The sequence below is a fragment of the Bufo gargarizans genome, chromosome 10 (genome assembly GCF_014858855.1).
Source record: "Bufo gargarizans isolate SCDJY-AF-19 chromosome 10, ASM1485885v1, whole genome shotgun sequence".
Lineage (NCBI taxonomy): Eukaryota > Metazoa > Chordata > Amphibia > Anura > Bufonidae > Bufo > Bufo gargarizans.
The window spans coordinates 77,451,408-77,468,763 of NC_058089.1; the positions used below are offsets into that span (position 1 = coordinate 77,451,408).

Consider the following 17,356-nt stretch of genomic DNA (forward strand, 5'->3'; position numbering starts at 1 on the left):
GCAGTATTTGTGAACCACAGGACTATGGCTTCTCAGATAATGTGTCAAAGTGCGGTCATCTCACCATTTCTGGGTGCACTCTAATATCAGTTCCTGGTAAGAGGCCACAAACTGGAAGCGGGATGCTCTCTTGCCAGTACGTTGAAGTCTCTTCCATACTGAAGTCATGGTTGTCTCTTTCAGTGACAGTCTCCGACACTCTCCAGCATGATTATGGGTGCAGAACACAAATGTTTCCTTGCTGTTGGTGACTCAGTTGAGCTCTCTCTTCTTGCCTCTCCCTTCCTGTTGCTTTCTCAGTCAGCCTCACAGTTCATGTGCTTGTCATTTTCTTAAAATACAGCATTTGTCTGTTGAACCTGTCCCCTTGTCCTGGCTCTTCTGAGTAGAGGAGCAGATCCTGGTGTCTGTGCTGAAACTTTACCTTACTTTTCAGGGTGTTTGCCTGTCAGAGACAGTACAGTCACTGTGCCTCCTTGTAATAGCCTCGCCTGTCAGTGACAGCCCCTTTCACTGTAGTAAAGCCTCTTTCAGTCTACCTCTGACAGCTTCCCCGTCTTTGCCTAATGGGCGATTCTAGACAGTCTCTTTGACCCCTGTGTCTCTCTGGTTAGAAGTTCCTCTCAGTCTCTTTCGCTCTGTGTGTCTTTATGTGTTTTTTTAGTCTCTTATCTCACCCCCCTGAGTTAGAGACAGCCTGTTCCCCTCAGCTAGGAGAAGTAAAACTTGAAGGAGGAGGGAGGGCAGAGGGAGTGTCTGTGACTGTATATATCTATCTGTATACACAGAACCGTCTGCGTCGCCTGCACCAGTATCATAAATCAGCAGACCAGTTCATACACTTTGTTTAATTTGCTCCTCTGGATGGAAAATCATTAGAGGCAGGCACTGGGCACAGTTAGATATTTAGCAGTCATTTCATGTGCTGTTTCCATATCTATGTAGCAGCATTTTCTCCTGGTGTAAATATATTGAAAAGCATTGCATCCGGGCTGAACGCCATATTTATGATGCCCATGCACCACTCTTTCCATTAAGGGCAAGTTTACACAGAATTTTTGGGCGCTGATTCTGGAGCGTTTGTGCCTAAAAAAAAAAGTCGCGGTTTCGGTTCCAAGCGGTACTGAATTTCTGATTCGCTCATCCTCAATTTTATATATGTATATATATATATATATATATATATATTTTTTTTTTAACCCTGGATTAACCCCCTAAGCACCTGAATGTAAGTCTCAAAAGCCCTGATCAGCGTTTGACGCAGCATCTGAGGGGTTAAATGACAGGCGGCGACGCAGTCGCCATTCCCCATGATTGCGCCCCCTCCAGACAATGAAAAGCCATTCATGACAAAGTAATTTAGAATGGATAACAGGCCGAACTGGATGGACAAATGTCTTTTTTCGGCCTTATATACTATGTTACTAGGAATTGAATTTCTTGACGATGTATGGCGAAGCTGCCAAGTAAAATTTTTCAAAACTTTGCTCATCATTAGTCATCAGTTCAAAAATCCTGCAAAACCCTTTTAATCCTGGGAGTTGTAATGGTGGACATACTGGTTGTAAGATGGCTTAGAACATTGTCTTATTAATACAATCTGAGACATAAATAGGACAAGCAAATCTGTCTCAAGGAAATTCACTATTATACATAGTGTCTTGTAGTGCTAGCCCAGCTGAATGTAATGACACCTAACACTTAGTGATCCATTGCATCATTCTCTAGAAAAACCTTTAATACATTTTTGAAAACTATTAATCCATATGCAAATGAATAGTTGAAGTGTAACTGCCGTTTCATTTTTTTTTCCCTAATGGTATAGTACACCCTGCTGTATAAGTACTTTTGTGATTTAAAATTTGATCATTTTCTGTTTTACCTGCTAACAACTCCCACAAATGTATGCTAGTTTCCTATTCAGCAGCTCTCATCTCACAGCGTTACCATGTGCAGTCCGTCTTCTCAGTATTATAACAAGAGACGGATATGCTGAGCTCTGGGAGGACAGCCTGGAGCTATGCTTAGGCAGAAAGTGGAGGGGGGAGGGCTGCTTTAGATGCTGATATCTTCCCAATGGCAGCAGCTAGAAATATGCAACTGGTCTTGTTTGAAAGCTGACAGTCCAGTATTTCATACAAGAACATCCAAATGACAGTCCAAGCAACATAGGAGAAATCACTGTTAGAAATAGAGTCAGGAATAATCGTAAAATCTGCTTTTACTTTAAGCTTCATTCACAGCATCCCAATTTCTATCATTGATATCTTCCCCTGTACTGAAAAGATTTATGTCATTCTGGTATTGTCTAAAAAGCGTGGAATCTCATCCCATATTTCTAGCTGGTAACATACCAGAGATATAATCAGCTAAAGCAGCTCCCCCCCCCCCCCCCTGTCAGTCTGGAAGAGAATGAGGGACAGCTGGCTATTAAGAGGTTAAAAGAAATGCTTACTGATTAAATGTAATTACAGGGCTTGTCTCTGGTTAGCTGTATGTGAGGATACACACTGCTCTGATTGGTCCTGCTAGTTTATGTGAGGAGCAAGGGTTTATGGGAAGTGAGGGAAATACAGGATGGCCTCAAGGAAGGGCAAATATCATCACAGGAAGAGAAGCAGAGGCCATGTTAGGAAGTTGCTGAAATAGAGGCACAGATAAATATTGCTGCTAAGGGCTGAATACAGACATCAGAAAGGTAAAATTAGCTGAAAAATGCAGCTTCATGAATATCTTAACTTCAGCATCACATATGTTAGGAATTTCATTTTTGGTAGTGAATAGTGATGAGCGGCAGGGGCAATATTTGAATTCGCGATATTTCGCGAATATTTGGGCGAATATTCGCCATATGTTCGAGAATTCGCGAATTCATGATCTCCAGGCATTATTTTCTTAATTGCGAAAATGCACATAAAATTTGCATACAGATTTTCGCATAAAAATGCAAAAAATCAAATATTCGCAATTACGAATATATTTTGCGATATTCGAAATATTCGCGAATTCTCGAAGTGCCGATATTCGCGATTAAAATTCGCAATTCGAATATTCATGATCAACACTAGTAGTGAAATGGTAGTTACACTTTAAGTGCACTGAGGGCAGAAACAAGCCACTCTGTGCACTCCTGTTCCCCCTCCTATACTTCTTGATTGACACAACTAGGTTCCTGTATCGTCATCTCGCCGGGCCCTGTAAGTGAAGGAGAAGGAGGGGTTGCAGAGAAAGCATTAGGAGCAGAGTGTCTTGGGCCTGTCCCATACTTCCCAACTTTTGAAAAGTCTAAGGATGGACAACAGTAGTGACACGCTACAGCAAATCTTTTTGACACAAAGCCACATCTCTAAGTCCACCCAATGTCTTTATCTAATCCCCTTAGTGTCCCCCATACAGTTATTATTCCACATTACTGCCTCCACACAGTAGTTATGTCCTCTTTGTGCCCGACACATTAGTTATGCCCCCACACAGTAGTTATGCCCCCTTATTGCCTCCACGCAGTAGTTATGGACCCATAGTGTCCCCACGCAGTAGTTATGCCCTCTTTACAGTGTGTTAATTTTATTTATTTTTTTAAACACTCAACTAATTCAATTCCCCCGACAAATGAAGGACCGCATGCTCTCCCCAACAACAGGCGCAAGGCGGTGACGTCATCGCTCCTGCTGAATGGTGAAGTATCCTTAGGATAAAATACAAACAAACAAATTCTAGTTTGCAATGAATTTATTAAATATCAATATTAAAAACAAACAGTTATAAGGTGAAAGAATCCCTAAATAACAAGCGGCCTCAAGGTGCATTTTATATAGAAATAAAACATAATTTGTTTTCATGTTGCTACATTCCAAGACCCATAACTTTTTTATTTTTTCACAATGGCAATGTGTGAGCACTTGTTTTTTTGCGGGATAATAATGAGTTTTCATTGGTATTAGAGATGAACCAATCAATTTTTAAGAATCAATTTGTTTCATCAAGTAAAGTTTTGCACCGTTAACAGGTGTCACCAAAGCTGAGGAATGAGAATACTCCCTCTGCTCAATATAAGATCAATGAGGGGACGACACCCGGCACCCTCCCTGATCAGCTGTTTGAAAAGAAAGCAGTGCTTATACAAGCGCTGCCTTCTCTTCATTGTTTACCTGCTCACTGCAGCAATTGCAGCAGCAAGCAATGTAATTACAACTATGGCGTCCCCATTCATTTCAATCGATTAGCTCCCATCTGTTCTGGGAATATGACAGAGACGTCCCACAGAAGTTAATGAGGTTGCCATAATTGTAATGACACTGCTTTCCGCTGCAATTGCTGCGGCGAGCAGGTAAACAGAGAGGAAAGGCAGCGCTTGTATGAGCGCTGCTTTCTATTCAAACAGCTGATCGGCAGCGGTGCCCTGACTACCGGCACCCCCGCCAATCTGATCAATAGAAATGCTGTCTAGTTATTTGCCAGCAGCAGATTGTGATTAAAAAGCATAATGAAAGATCATGATTTCCTGATGAACAAGCTTGTTGGTCAGGTAATCGGTGGAAGCATTACACTGCCATATGATCGCTAACCAACGTATATCTATGGTTCAATCAATTTTATTGGGCAAAAAAAAAAAACACAAGTGAAAGAAAGATGATACATCCTACCAGAATTTTGTCAACATTCAGTATGCATTATATTGTCCAAATAACAAGCATAACATGTGGGTAGACCAAGACAAGAAATGGGGGGGCACAACAGGGACACAGCAGGAAGGAGAGGGGAGGGAGGAAGAAATGCAGTGTGCAAGCCACTAGGCCGTCAAGGGGGAAATAACGCCATTCGCAAGCCAATCCAAGAATCAGGAGGAGCTTCTAAAGTGTAACCAGGGTTCCCAAGTCTGAGTAAAAACAGACAATTGGTTATGAGACTCTGCTCCCAATTCTTCCATGCGAACCAGGGCGTCTATAGCAGACACCCAGGTAATTCTCTGTAGACTTCCAATTAAGGAGAATTATCTGTCTCATGGATTGCATGAAGGTTCAGAGGGCACCTCTCTTGACTTGTTGGATCCTTCCTGGATAAATAGATAATAACGCTATCAACGGGGAAGGTGATCTATTCGATCGGTATAGAGCATTGTACAAGGCAAAAATGTCCTGCCATAAAGGAAAGACTCCCGGGCAGTCCCACCAAATGTCCAGCATTGTCCCAAATGCCGTTAGGCATCGCCAGCAGGTGTTAAGGACAGAGGGATAAAAACTAAGTAACTTTACCGGTGTTCTATACCAGCGTGTAAGGATTTTGTAGTTCAATTCCTGGAGGCAACAAGATACAGTAGATTTGTGAGTAAATAGAAGAGATCTACCCCATTGTTCTGCAGTTATGGAAACTGCCAGTTCTTTCTCCCAATCAGGGGCAAATCCAGTTATACTTAACTGGTCCTTTAGTGAGCCGTCCCCGATTTCCCCAGCGCCCAACAGACCATTTCCAAAGTTGAGCGAAAAATGTGTAGGGAATATCACAGGGGACAGTTTGTAACAGGTATAGGAGTTTGGGCAAAGTGTCCATTTTAAGGCCCCTTTCACACGGGCGTTGCGGGAAAATGTGCGGGTGCGTTGCGGGAACACCCGCGATTTTTCCGCGCGAGTGCAAAACATTGTCATGCATTTTGCACTCGCGTGAGAAAAATCGCGCGTGTTTGGTACCCAAACCTGAACTTCTTCACAGAAGTTCAGGCTTAGGATCGATGTTCTGTAGATTGTATTATTTTCCCTTATAACATGGTTATAAGGGAAAATAATAGCATTCTGAATACAGAATGCATAGTAAAATTGCGCTGGAAGGGTTAAATTTTTTTTTAAAAAATGTAACTCACCTTAGTCCACTTGATCGCGAAGCCCGGCATCTCCTTGTGTTTCCTTTGTTGAATAGGACCTGGGGTGAGCATTAAATACATGTACAGGACCTGTGATGACGTCACTCCGGTCATCACATGATCCATCACATGATCTTTTACTATGGTGATGGATCATGTGATGACTGTGACGTCACCCAAGGTCCTTGTTACTGCACAAAGCTCAGATGGAGACAGAAGGAGATGCCGGGCTACGCGAGCAAGTGGATTAAGGTGAGTTACATTTTTTTTTAACCCTTCCAGCACAAGTTTACTATGCATTCTGTATTCAGAATGCTATTATTTTCCCTTATAACCATGTTATAAGGGAAAATAATAATGATCGGGTCTCCATCCCGATCGTCTCCTAGCAACCGTGCGTGAAAATCGCACCGCATCCGTACTTGCGGATGCTTGCAATTTTCACGCAACCCCATTCACTTCTATGGGGCCTGCGTTGCGTGGATTATCGCACCGCAACGCACAAAGAGGAGCATGCTGCGATTTTCACGCAACGCATAAGTGATGCGTGAAAATCACTGCTTATGTGAACAGCCCCATAGAAATGAATGGGTCGGTATTCAGTGCGGGTGCAATGCGTTCAACTCACGCATCGCATCCGCGCGGAATACTCGCTCGTGTGAAAGGGGCCTAAGGGAGTTGATTTTGCCAAATCAGGAAATTTGTAGGGGGGACCATTTCTGAAGATTTGTTTCAAAAAATTAAAGCAGCGGTTTATAGTTTAGTTTAAAAAGGTGGGCAGGGTTTGTAGGGAGATATATTCCCAAGTGTTTGATGCAATTTGAAGCCAGCTTGAATGAAAATGTATCTTTGATATGGGAAACCTCTCGTTGGGGTAGGGAGATGTTTAGGATTTCCGATTTCTGGATATTCACTTTAAAATTACTAAGACGGCCAAATCTTTCAAATTTCCGAAGTACTGAAGGGAGCCCTAACCTCGGGTCGGAAAGAAAAATCAAAAGATCGTCCATAAAAAGAGAAAGTTTGTGTTCAACATTCCCCACTTTTATGCCTTTAATTGTTAGATTATTCTGAAGGACATTGGCTAGAGATTCCATCATTAGCATGTACAGGAAAGGGGATAGAGGGCAACCTTGGCGTGCCCCATTCCTTATATGAAATGAAGCCGATAGTGTACTGTTGACCTGCACTTGGGCTGAAGGCGAGGAATATAGCGCCATGATACGGCTAATCATTTTAGACCCCAGTCCTAAACATTCTAAGGTTTGTAATAGGAAACGCCAATTAACCCTATCAAAGGCCTTCTCTGCGTCCACTGAAAGGAGGCACAGAGGAGCCCCCGGGGTGTCTAGATCTAGCTATTATGCCAATTGATTTTAGGGTGTTGTCCTGTGCCTCCCTACCAGGTACAAACCCAACTTGTTCCCTGTGTATACACTTGGGAATGTGTGGGGAAAGTCTTAAAGCTAGTAGTTTGTTGTAAATTTTCAAGTCCACATTAAATAAGGAAATCAGTCGATAATTGGCACATTGGGAGGGGTCTTTATCCGGTTTAGGGATGACAGTAATGTGGGCTTGCAGGGTTTGAGATGGAAAAGGGGTATCCTGTGAGATGGAATTAAAGGCCTGAAGGATGATAGGGGACAATTCTTCACGCAGCAATTTGTAAAAACGAGAAGTTAGACCGTCTGGTCCCGGACTCTTCCCATTCTTAAGGCCCGTTATGATGCATTTGAGTTCAGAGGGGGAGAAGTCCTCCTCTAGGCATCTTCGGTGGGAATACGTGCAGAACCAAACTGATGCAAATAACTACGTGTATCCGTTAGATACGATTCTGAAGCAGGCTCCCTCCCAGGATTGAGGTTATAAAGTTTCCTGTAATAAGCTTGGAATTCAGAGGTTATTTCAGAAGGGGTGTGCACGATTCCCCCAGAAGAGGTATTTAAGTTCGACACATGTGATTGGGAAAGACAGGGGTGTAAAGCTCTAGTTAGCCATTTCCCGCCTTTGTAACCATAATAAAAAAAGCCATATTTGACTCGATCTCAGAGACAAAGTGTTTTTTTTTTAATCTAGGATCTGGAGGATACGTCAGCTTTAAGCTGATCAGTAGGGGAGGCTTTGTTTAAGGCTTCTTTACTATCTAATTCTGTGAGCAATGAGGAGAGTTTAAAAGCGCGTTCTTTCTTAAGTCTGACCCATGGGAGATAAACAACGCCTCTGAGTATTCATTTCAGCGCTTCCCATTTAACCGGAGGGGGGGGGGGGTAGGGTCCAATTAGTGGTGTAGGGTGAAGTCCGAGATGGCGGCTCGGATGTCTGACATACAGGCCAAATCGTTCGCACAAATGGGAGGTGGGTTATAGACCGGAGGCTTAAAAACCCATAAACGGGAGAATGGTCAGACCAAAGGAACCCATCCATCAAGCAATGTGGATCTGAGTCTAGTAAATTTTGTGAAATTAAAAGGTGGTCTAGCCTGCTATAACTGTTATGGGCCTGTGAATAGAAGCTAAAGTCCCTGACTCCTGGATGCAGCATCCACCATAGGTCTACTAGGTGAAGGGCCGAGAGGTCTTTCTTAAGTCGAAGTTGGGACACTAAGGAAGTCGAGGATTTACCAGTCGATGAGTCAATGGAGGGGTCCATCACCATGTTGAGGTCACTGCTCAGTATGATAGAAGAGTCATCTGCGTTTCCTTGAAAACAAACAAATTGTGGGTTAAGCCGAATCTAGTGGCACTCACCAAAAGTTCACAAGTCTTGGTGTCCAGATTGCTCATCGATAAAAATCTTGATACTGCCATAATCCATTCTCATGTTTAATTGACGGATATAAAGATTCAAACATCGCATGTTACGAGTAGCATATCAGATTGGACATAAATGCCATTAATATTCCCCAATAGATCAGAGCTATACTGTGTATAGGAAGGAATGGTTTCTACAAGGGGTTTCAAATAGAAATCAATTAACTGGCACAATAGTTCCATCATACTCCCTACTCCCGATACAATAGCCCTACCTTGGGGGCTGCTTATATTCCTATGTATTTTTGGGAGTAAGTATAGAGCCGGTATTATAGGTTCATTTGTCACAAGCGCAAAAACACAAAATGCAATCGCACTCTGCAACCAGCACTCTGCCTTGCCTTTATGCTGGATGTTGAATAAGGCATTGGTGTACATTTTGGCCAAAGCGTAATAAGCCACTCACCACGTCAAGGTTGCCCTAATGAGTGGTCCCTAACACTAGTTCCTACCTTTTATGGGCCATGACAGCCACACAAAGTCCAGGGAGCGCCGGTACAGCATGCACGCCAAGCACACTCTGCTTTTAACCCCGTCCGGTGCCATTACAGCTTTCATCGGATCCAGGGATGCAAGTACCAACATGCATGCTGAGCCCACTATGTACTTCTCCTGGAGCCTAATGGCTACTGGTAGGTGCTATATAAGCAGACTCCGTTTTATACTGACTTTAAAACCAGCCTCCAGGGCATACTAACTGGTCAGGTGTGCATGACTGCTTGGAGATCGCCACGCCTCCAATATATACTACGCTCCCTGGACTTTGTGTGGCTGTCATGGCCCATAAAAGGTAGGAACTAGTGTTAGGGACCACTCATTGAGGCGACCTTGACGTGGTGAGTGGCTTATTACGCTTTGGCCAAAATGTACACCAATGCCTTATTCAACATCCAGCATAAAGGCAGGGCAGAGTGCTGGTTGCAGAGTGCGATTGCATTTTGTGTTTTTGCGTTTGTATCTGTATTTCGCCATAGCAATCTGCACCTGCTAGGGGTCATGCGGGCTGAATCCCCAACCCCCCATGCCCTGGAGGCTGGTTTTAAAGTCAGTATAAAACTGAGTCTGCTTATATAGCACCTACCAGTAGCCATTAGGCTCCAGGAGAAGTACATAGTGGGCTCAGCATGCATGTTGGTACTTGCATCCCTGGATCCGATGAAAGCTGTAATGGCACCGGACGGGGTTAAAAGCAGAGTGTGCTTGGTGTGCATGCTGTACCTGCGCTCCCTGGACTTTGTGTGGCTGTCATGGCTCATAAAAGGTAGGAACTAGTGTTAGGGACCACTCATTAGGGCGACCTTGACGTGGTGAGTGGCTTATTACGCTTTGGCCAAAATGTACACCAATGCCTTATTCAACATCCAGCATAAAGGCAGGGCAGAGTGCTGGTTGCAGAGTGCGATTGCATTTTGTGTTTTTGCGTTTGTATATGTATTTCGCCATAGCAATCTGCACCTGCTAGGGGTTGTGCGGGCTGAATCCCCCATATTTTTTCATTTGTCACAAGGCCAGCCATCACTCGTCTATGATTCCATCTTCTTTTGCCTGCATCAGGATGCCCAACAATTCTTCCATAAATCTAGACAATGTATTAAAAGTTAATCTTTTATAACATAATGGATCCCTCCGTTGGCTTAAAACCTTCTTCTCATACATCTTAACTGGACATACCACCACATTCCCACCTTTATCAGAAGGTTTGAAGATCACATCCTTCATCTTTTGTAGCTGTTGTAATGCTACCCTCTGATCTGAGTTCAGGTTATCATTCCTAATGCCCCCTGGTATATTCATAATTTCTGCTTACACCAACCTAATAAATAAATAAATCTCAGGGTGTTGTGAAATTTGGTAGATTTGGGTAATAAGGAATGTGGGTACTCACCATCCGATGTGCAGTGTTGTTCGTCCTAGAGGCTCTCCAAAACTTCCACTGCCATTTGCTCCTGTGTCGAGTCCAAAGTGTCCCTTGCTTCAATTTCCTTATTAAAAAGCCTATTAAAACCAATTTCCTTCCGAATAAGTGTAGATCTTTTATTAAGGTAAAATGATCCAATTTAGTACTGGGACAGAAACTCAACCCAAGACCTAGTACCTCAATTTGTTTTTTTGTCAATGTCACCTCAGATAGATTAATTACCTTTAAATTAGATGACCGTCCCTCTTCATGTTTTGAATGAGTTATTTTCTTCTTCTGGTCCTGTGTATCAGGGTGAAAAGTTTTCTTCCCTCAGCGTATTGGGTACCTATCTTTATTACCATTACTGTTTAAATATTTGTTGGTACTTGTTGAAGAAACTGAAGTGATAGATGTACAGTACAGACCAAAAGTTTGGACACACCTTCTCATTCAAAGAGTTTTCTTTATTTTCATGACTATGAAAATTGTAGATTCACACTGAAGGCATCAAAACTATGAATTAACACATGTGGAATTATATACATAACAAAAAAGTAAACAACTGAAAATATGTCATATTCTAGGTTCTTCAAAGTAGCCATCTTTTGCTTTGATTACTGGTTTGCACACTCTTGGCATTCTCTTCATGAGCTTCAAGAGGTAGTCATCTGAAATGGTTTTCACTTCAAAGGTGTGCCCTGTCAGGTATAATAAGTTGGATTTCTTACCTTATAAATGGGGTTGGGACCATCAGTTGCGTTGTGGAGAAGTCAGGTGGATACACAGCTGATAGTCCTACTGAATAGACTGTTAGAATTTGTATTATGGCAAGAAAAAAGCAGCTAAGTAAAGAAAAACGAGTGGCCATCATTACTTTAAGAAATGAAGGTCAGTCAGTCCGAAAAATTGGGAAAACTTTGAAAGTGTCCCCAAGTGCAGTCACAAAAACCATCAAGCGCTACAAAGAAACTGGCTCACGAGCGGACCGCCCCAGGAAAGGAAGACCAAGTTCATCCGAATCACCAGCCTCAGAAATCGCAGGTTAACAGCAGCTCAGATTAGAGACCAGGTCAATGCCACACAGAGTTCTAGCAGCAGACACATCTCTAGAACAACTGTTAAGAGGAGACTGTGTGAATCAGGCCTTCATGGTAGAATATCTGCTAGGAAACCACTGCTAAGGACAGGCAACAAGCAGAAGAGACTTGTTTGGGCTAAAGAACACAAGGAATGGACATTAGACCAGTGGAAATCTGTGCTTTGGTCTGATGAGTCCAAATTTGAGATCTTTGGTTCCAACCACCGTGTCTTTGTGCGACGCAGAAAAGTTGAACGGATGGACTCTACATGCCTGGTTCCCACCATGAAGCATGGAGGAGGAGGTGTGATGGTGTGGGGGTGCTTTGCTGGTGACACTGTTGGGGATTTTTTCAAAATTGAAGGCATACTGAACCAGCATGGCTACCACAGCATTTTGCAGCGGCATGCTATTCCATCCGGTTTGCGTTTAGTTGGACCATCATTTATTTTTCAACAGGACAATGACCCCAAACACACCTCCAGGCTGTGTAAGGGCTATTTGACCATGAAGGAGAGTGATGAGGTGCTGCGCCAGATGACCTGGCCTCCACAGTCACCGGACCTGAACCCAATCGAGATGGTTTGGGGGTGAACTGGACCGCAGAGTGAAGGCAAAAGGGCCAACAAGTGCTAAGCATCTCTGGGAACTCCTTCAAGACTGTTGGAAGACCATTTCAGGTGACTACCTCTTGAAGCTCATCAAGAGAATGCCAAGAGTGTGCAAAGCAGTAATGAAAGCAAAAGGTGGCTACTTTGAAGAGCCTAGAATATGACATATTTTCAGTTGTTTCACACTTTTTTGTTATGTATATAATTCCACATGTGTTAATTCATAGTTTTGATGCCTTCAGTGTGAATCTCCAATTTTCATAGTCATGAAAATAAAGAAAACTCTTTGAATGAGAAGGTGTGTCCAAACTTTTGGTCTGTACTGTAGATCTCTCTCTTATCTTTCTCGTATTATAGCTGAAAGCAGACAACCTAATAATGCAGTTGCCTTAACAAACTGTCAAGCCATTTCTACCATTATGTAACTTTGTGCCAAAACAAACATTTACACCTAAATCTTACATCCAAGCTTGAATTTTACACATAAAAAACAATGTAAATATAATATCCCAAACAAAAGCATGTGATCTACAAAATACTGAAACAGAGCACAATTAGTATATGGCTGTCATACACAAATCTGTTATACGGTACATGCAGTATATACCATATACCATGTCCACCTTCAGATGGGTGTGATATGGGTTCTTTATTGCTTGCCTATGATGTACACTATACTAGAACCTAGTGTGATTTATCAGAACTGGAAATACAGTGCTAGAACTCTGGTTCTGATAAACCATGGTGGTTCCAGGTGATGGGTACAAAGAATCCCCTGTATTATACTTAACTGATAAACTGGGTTTTTATGTAAAACTAATTAAAAACAATTGAAAATAATAATTGATGGCGAGTGAGTGAGCAAAAAGGTCTTTTCTGACTGTAAAAAAATCTTATCATCTTTTCCATCTGTCAGTAATAGATAATTATGTCTTGCGAAATGTTTTATTATGGCTATTACAGTAGCGTGGAATGGATATCATTGAAAAAGTGGTCAGCATAATTTACACTAAAGATCAGGTATGTAAAATGTAAACTTTATTGATGTTTGTAGTGTGCAAGTATCTAGGTCTAGTGCAATTTATTTAACACCCCGATCCAGATGCTGATAAATGTCTTGGTCATAATACTCGTAAATGGCCTAATTGGGTATAAGGGGTGATTAGATGAGCAGGCTTTCATCTCCCATCTTCTCATTCCTTTTCTGGAAAAAAAAAAGACTCCCTACATGTCAGAGAGAGAGTATTTTCCCTGATTGATATGGAGGAGAAAGTGATAACATGCACTGGAGCCGTGTTATCCCCCCTTTAGTGTCATGTACAGTTATACAGGTAGAGAAGGATCTATACTTCTTATCTCTCTACAACTTGTCAGCACATCCCCCTAGTTGGCCTCTCCTTCCTCACATTGTCCGAGACAATGGCCATCTAAAGGGCATGCTGGCTGTTTCCAGGGCCGTGGAGTCAGTAAGCCCACGTTCTGACTACAACTCAGGCTGTGACTCAAACGCCTTCATAAAGGGCCAATAATTTAGTAAAAACAAATATACTGTACTAAAATGGTAACATTGGGCTTTTTATTACTACCATGTAAGTAATCAGGCTACTTAGAGCTTAGGCCATATTTAGGGCTCATTCAGATGACCGTACATTTGTGCCGCATCTGTTCCACAACAGATGAGGGCCCATTCATTTCAATGGGGCCGAAAAAGATGCAGACAGCACACCATTCGCTGTCCGCATTGTAAGGGATCGCCTTTTATTCGGGGGTCATTCTCACAATGATCTTCATCGACCACAGGGCTAGGGGCCAAACATTGCTTTTATTTGGCACCTCAGCAAAACCAAAACAAACAATACAAATAAAACACCTGCCCGGCTGGGCTCTAACTAAACGTGAGGACTCCCTACCTCACTGAAAGCCCCGTTCACACACGGGAAGAACATGCGGCTTTTCCCAGCCTAACAATCCAGCACTTCCAGGCTGTAACAAAGTCCAGTACCTTTTGGGGGATTGTGGCCCAGAAGTCCTCCTGACTCTGGCCTAGCGACCGTCGATTCCAAGATCTCACGGAGTCCCCCCAAAGTTCAGGCTAACACCTAGCCCCGTGGCCCCTCAGCCAGCTCGGCTGAGCCCACCTGTACAGAGACTTCCCAGGCCTCTGCTGCACACAGACTCTTCAGAGTGAGACAAACCCAAGATCCAGTAGCAGGATTAAATAGGATCCCTGGACATGAGCATGCCCTAAGGCTAGGTCTACACGACGACATTTGTTGCGCAACAACATTTGTAGTGCAACATTTTGTTGCACCAATATCGCGCAACAATTTTTATAATGGCAGTCTAAGGTGTTGCACTGCAACATGCAACATGCTGCGACTGCGACGCAATAGTCGCAGAAAAATCCATCTCAAATGGATTTTCTGCGACTGTTGCATCGCAGTTGCAGCATGTTGCATGCTGCAGTGCGACACCATAGACTGCCATTATAAAAATTGTTGCGCGACATTAGTGCAACAAAATGTTGCGCAACAAATGTCGTCCTGTAGACCAAGCCTAAGTCCTGGACTGGAACCTGGGGAAACAATACCTCAATGTTCACATTGCCACAGCATACATACTTCCATTCCGTGGCCCTGCAAAAAAAGATAGAACACGCCCTATTCTTGTCTGCAATTGCAGACAAGAATAGACATTTCTATTATAGGGCTGACCATTATCCATGCAATTTGCGGACGCAAAACAGATACGGTTGTATGAATGAGCCTCTATTGGAATACAATTTCTGTTATACACTTAATAATTGTAAGAAAGAAATCTATGAATTTGTCCTAAGAAAAAGTTTAAAAGCAAATTGGCTTCTACCTTTTTTTTTTGTTTTGCCTTCTTCTGGATCAACTTGCCGGATAACTGGATGGACAGATGTATTTTTTCAACCTTATAAGCTATGTTACTACTGTATGTCACACTGGCTAATTTGGCAGGCGATTGTTAATGGTGACTGTAATGGGATCCGGCTGGTTTCTAGCATATATGCCAGCTTTCAGCCGTACAATAAATGCTCCATGTAGTATTTTTTATCTGGTTGAAAGCCGGAATACACGCCGGATACAGTAAATTCCGGCAGTCTGTTCCTCTGCCAGTGCATATGTGAACACGGCCGTACTTTACTATTGGAGGCTGGTGCCCTACTATTTTCTATTGAGGATAGCACGGTGTGTGAAAAATCGGGACAGCAGTAATCTGCAGTTTCCAATAGCAACCTGCAACGGAAAGGCGTGCAATCTGTTCATGGAGTGAGGATCCTTTTTGCTGAGACAGAAAGGAGCTGTCAGCCCTGGGTGTTGACACGCTATCTTAAGTGTAGCTCTCAGCCCACTGATAGCTCTGCTTAATGACATGTAGAGACATGCTTCTTAAATGACCTGTAGATACAGTCAAACAAATGGTCAAGCTGCTGAGTCATAAATTATATCCAAGAGTATAAAGCCACTCTAAGGCTATTTCCACACCTCCGGTGTGATTTCTGGCAGAGAACAGCCTCCCGGAAATCACTGGATCTGACACTGCTGGATGCAAACAAAATGTCTGCTGGCCCCATCCGTACGCATTCCGGCAGACCAACAGAGAATCGGCGTGACACCGATGCATGCTGTGGTTTGTGTCCAGCCGATTCTCCGCTTGTCTGCCAGAACAGCCATGCTGGAGTTTCACACCAGAGGTGTGAAACTAATTTAAAATTGTGTTCATTGCCATTATGAGAGAGCTGAATAATCTGCTTTATAACCCCAATTCCAAAAAAGTAGGGACATTACGCAAAATGTAAAAACAGAATTAAATGATTTCTCATAGACCCATATTTTATTCACAATAGATCATAGACCGCATGTCATTTAACTCATTAAGAACCTGATCGCAGCAATGAGTTGGGCCATGGCCATGTCTATCATTGTGTAGCATCCCCTTTTCTTCTAACAGCAGGCTGTAAATGTATGTGAAGTGAGGAGAAGAATTGCTAGAATTTTGGGAAATGTTCTCCCATTCTTGTCTGATGTAGGATTCTAGCTGCTCAACAATCCTGGGTCTTTGCTGGATTTTTCGTTTCATGATGTCGCCCAAATGTTCTCTATTGGTGAAAAGTCTGGACTGCAGGCAGTCTGTTCAGTACCCCGACTCAGCTTTTGCGAAGCCATGATGATGTTATGGATGCAGTATATAGTTTAGCAATGTCTTGCTGAAATACACAAGGCCTTCCCTGAAAAAGACATATCAAGACTTCTGCAACCATCCGCCAGTCTTGATCTCCCTGCACAGGCATGAGATCCTCCTAATTTATTAAGAGGCAGAAGCCTCTTAACAAATCAGGCGCATCTCTGTCTTGCCGTGGCGTAGACTTCAGCTATAACTTCCGCCACTTTCTGGCGAAATTTATAGCAAATGTGGCAGGGCAGCGTGAAGCCCCACCCTCTTTCACTAAGCCCCACCCTCTTTCACGCCACTTTGGAAAAGTAATGGGAAGCCTAAAAAGTTGCAAATTATGGCACACATATGATGTGTGCCAATATGTGCAACTTTTTTTTACACCACAATAGTGGCGTAATTAGCTTAATAAAAGTCCCTCATTGTCTGGATGGTCATATGTTGTTTTAAAGATAGCAGTGTTTCTGGATCATGTTGACATGTGGCTTCTTCTTTGCAGGACACAGCTTTAACTTTCATTGGTGGATTGCATGGTGGACTGTACCCACAGACACTGTTTCCTGGAAGTATTGTTAAGCCCATGCCGTCATTTCCAGAACAGAATTATGCCAGTGCTGTCTTCACAATTTTACATTGAGGAACAGTTTTTCGTAGATTGGTGAGCCTCTGTCCAACTTTGTTTCCTAAAGACTTTATTTTTCTAACATGCTCTTTTCATACCAGTCATAAGACTTAGTAGAAAATTGCTCCTCTAGCAGTTTTTTTTAGCACTACTTACTTTTTCAGCCTTTTGTTGCCCCAGTGACAACTTTTTGAGATGTGTTGCTGCCATCAAGTTCTAAATAGATAATTTTTCCATTAAATGGTAAGATGTCTCACTTTCAGCATGTGATATGTGTTTCA

The 17,356-nt window shown here is 42.8% G+C and overlaps 1 protein-coding gene across 4 annotated transcripts in view; it reads right to left on the reverse strand.

Annotated features, from left to right (window-relative positions):
* The window catches only part of EHBP1L1 (EH domain binding protein 1 like 1), a 124,481-nt gene extending 123,783 nt beyond the window's left edge, over positions 1 to 698 (reverse strand). For all 4 annotated transcript variants that reach the window (XM_044269618.1, XM_044269616.1, XM_044269617.1 and 1 more), the window contains exon 1: positions 65 to 698. In XM_044269618.1, the coding sequence (XP_044125553.1) occupies positions 65 to 168 (104 nt within the window). In that variant the 5' untranslated portion in view covers positions 169 to 698. The remainder of the gene's footprint in view (positions 1 to 64) is intronic.
* Positions 699 to 17,356: the final 16,658 nt, after the last annotated feature.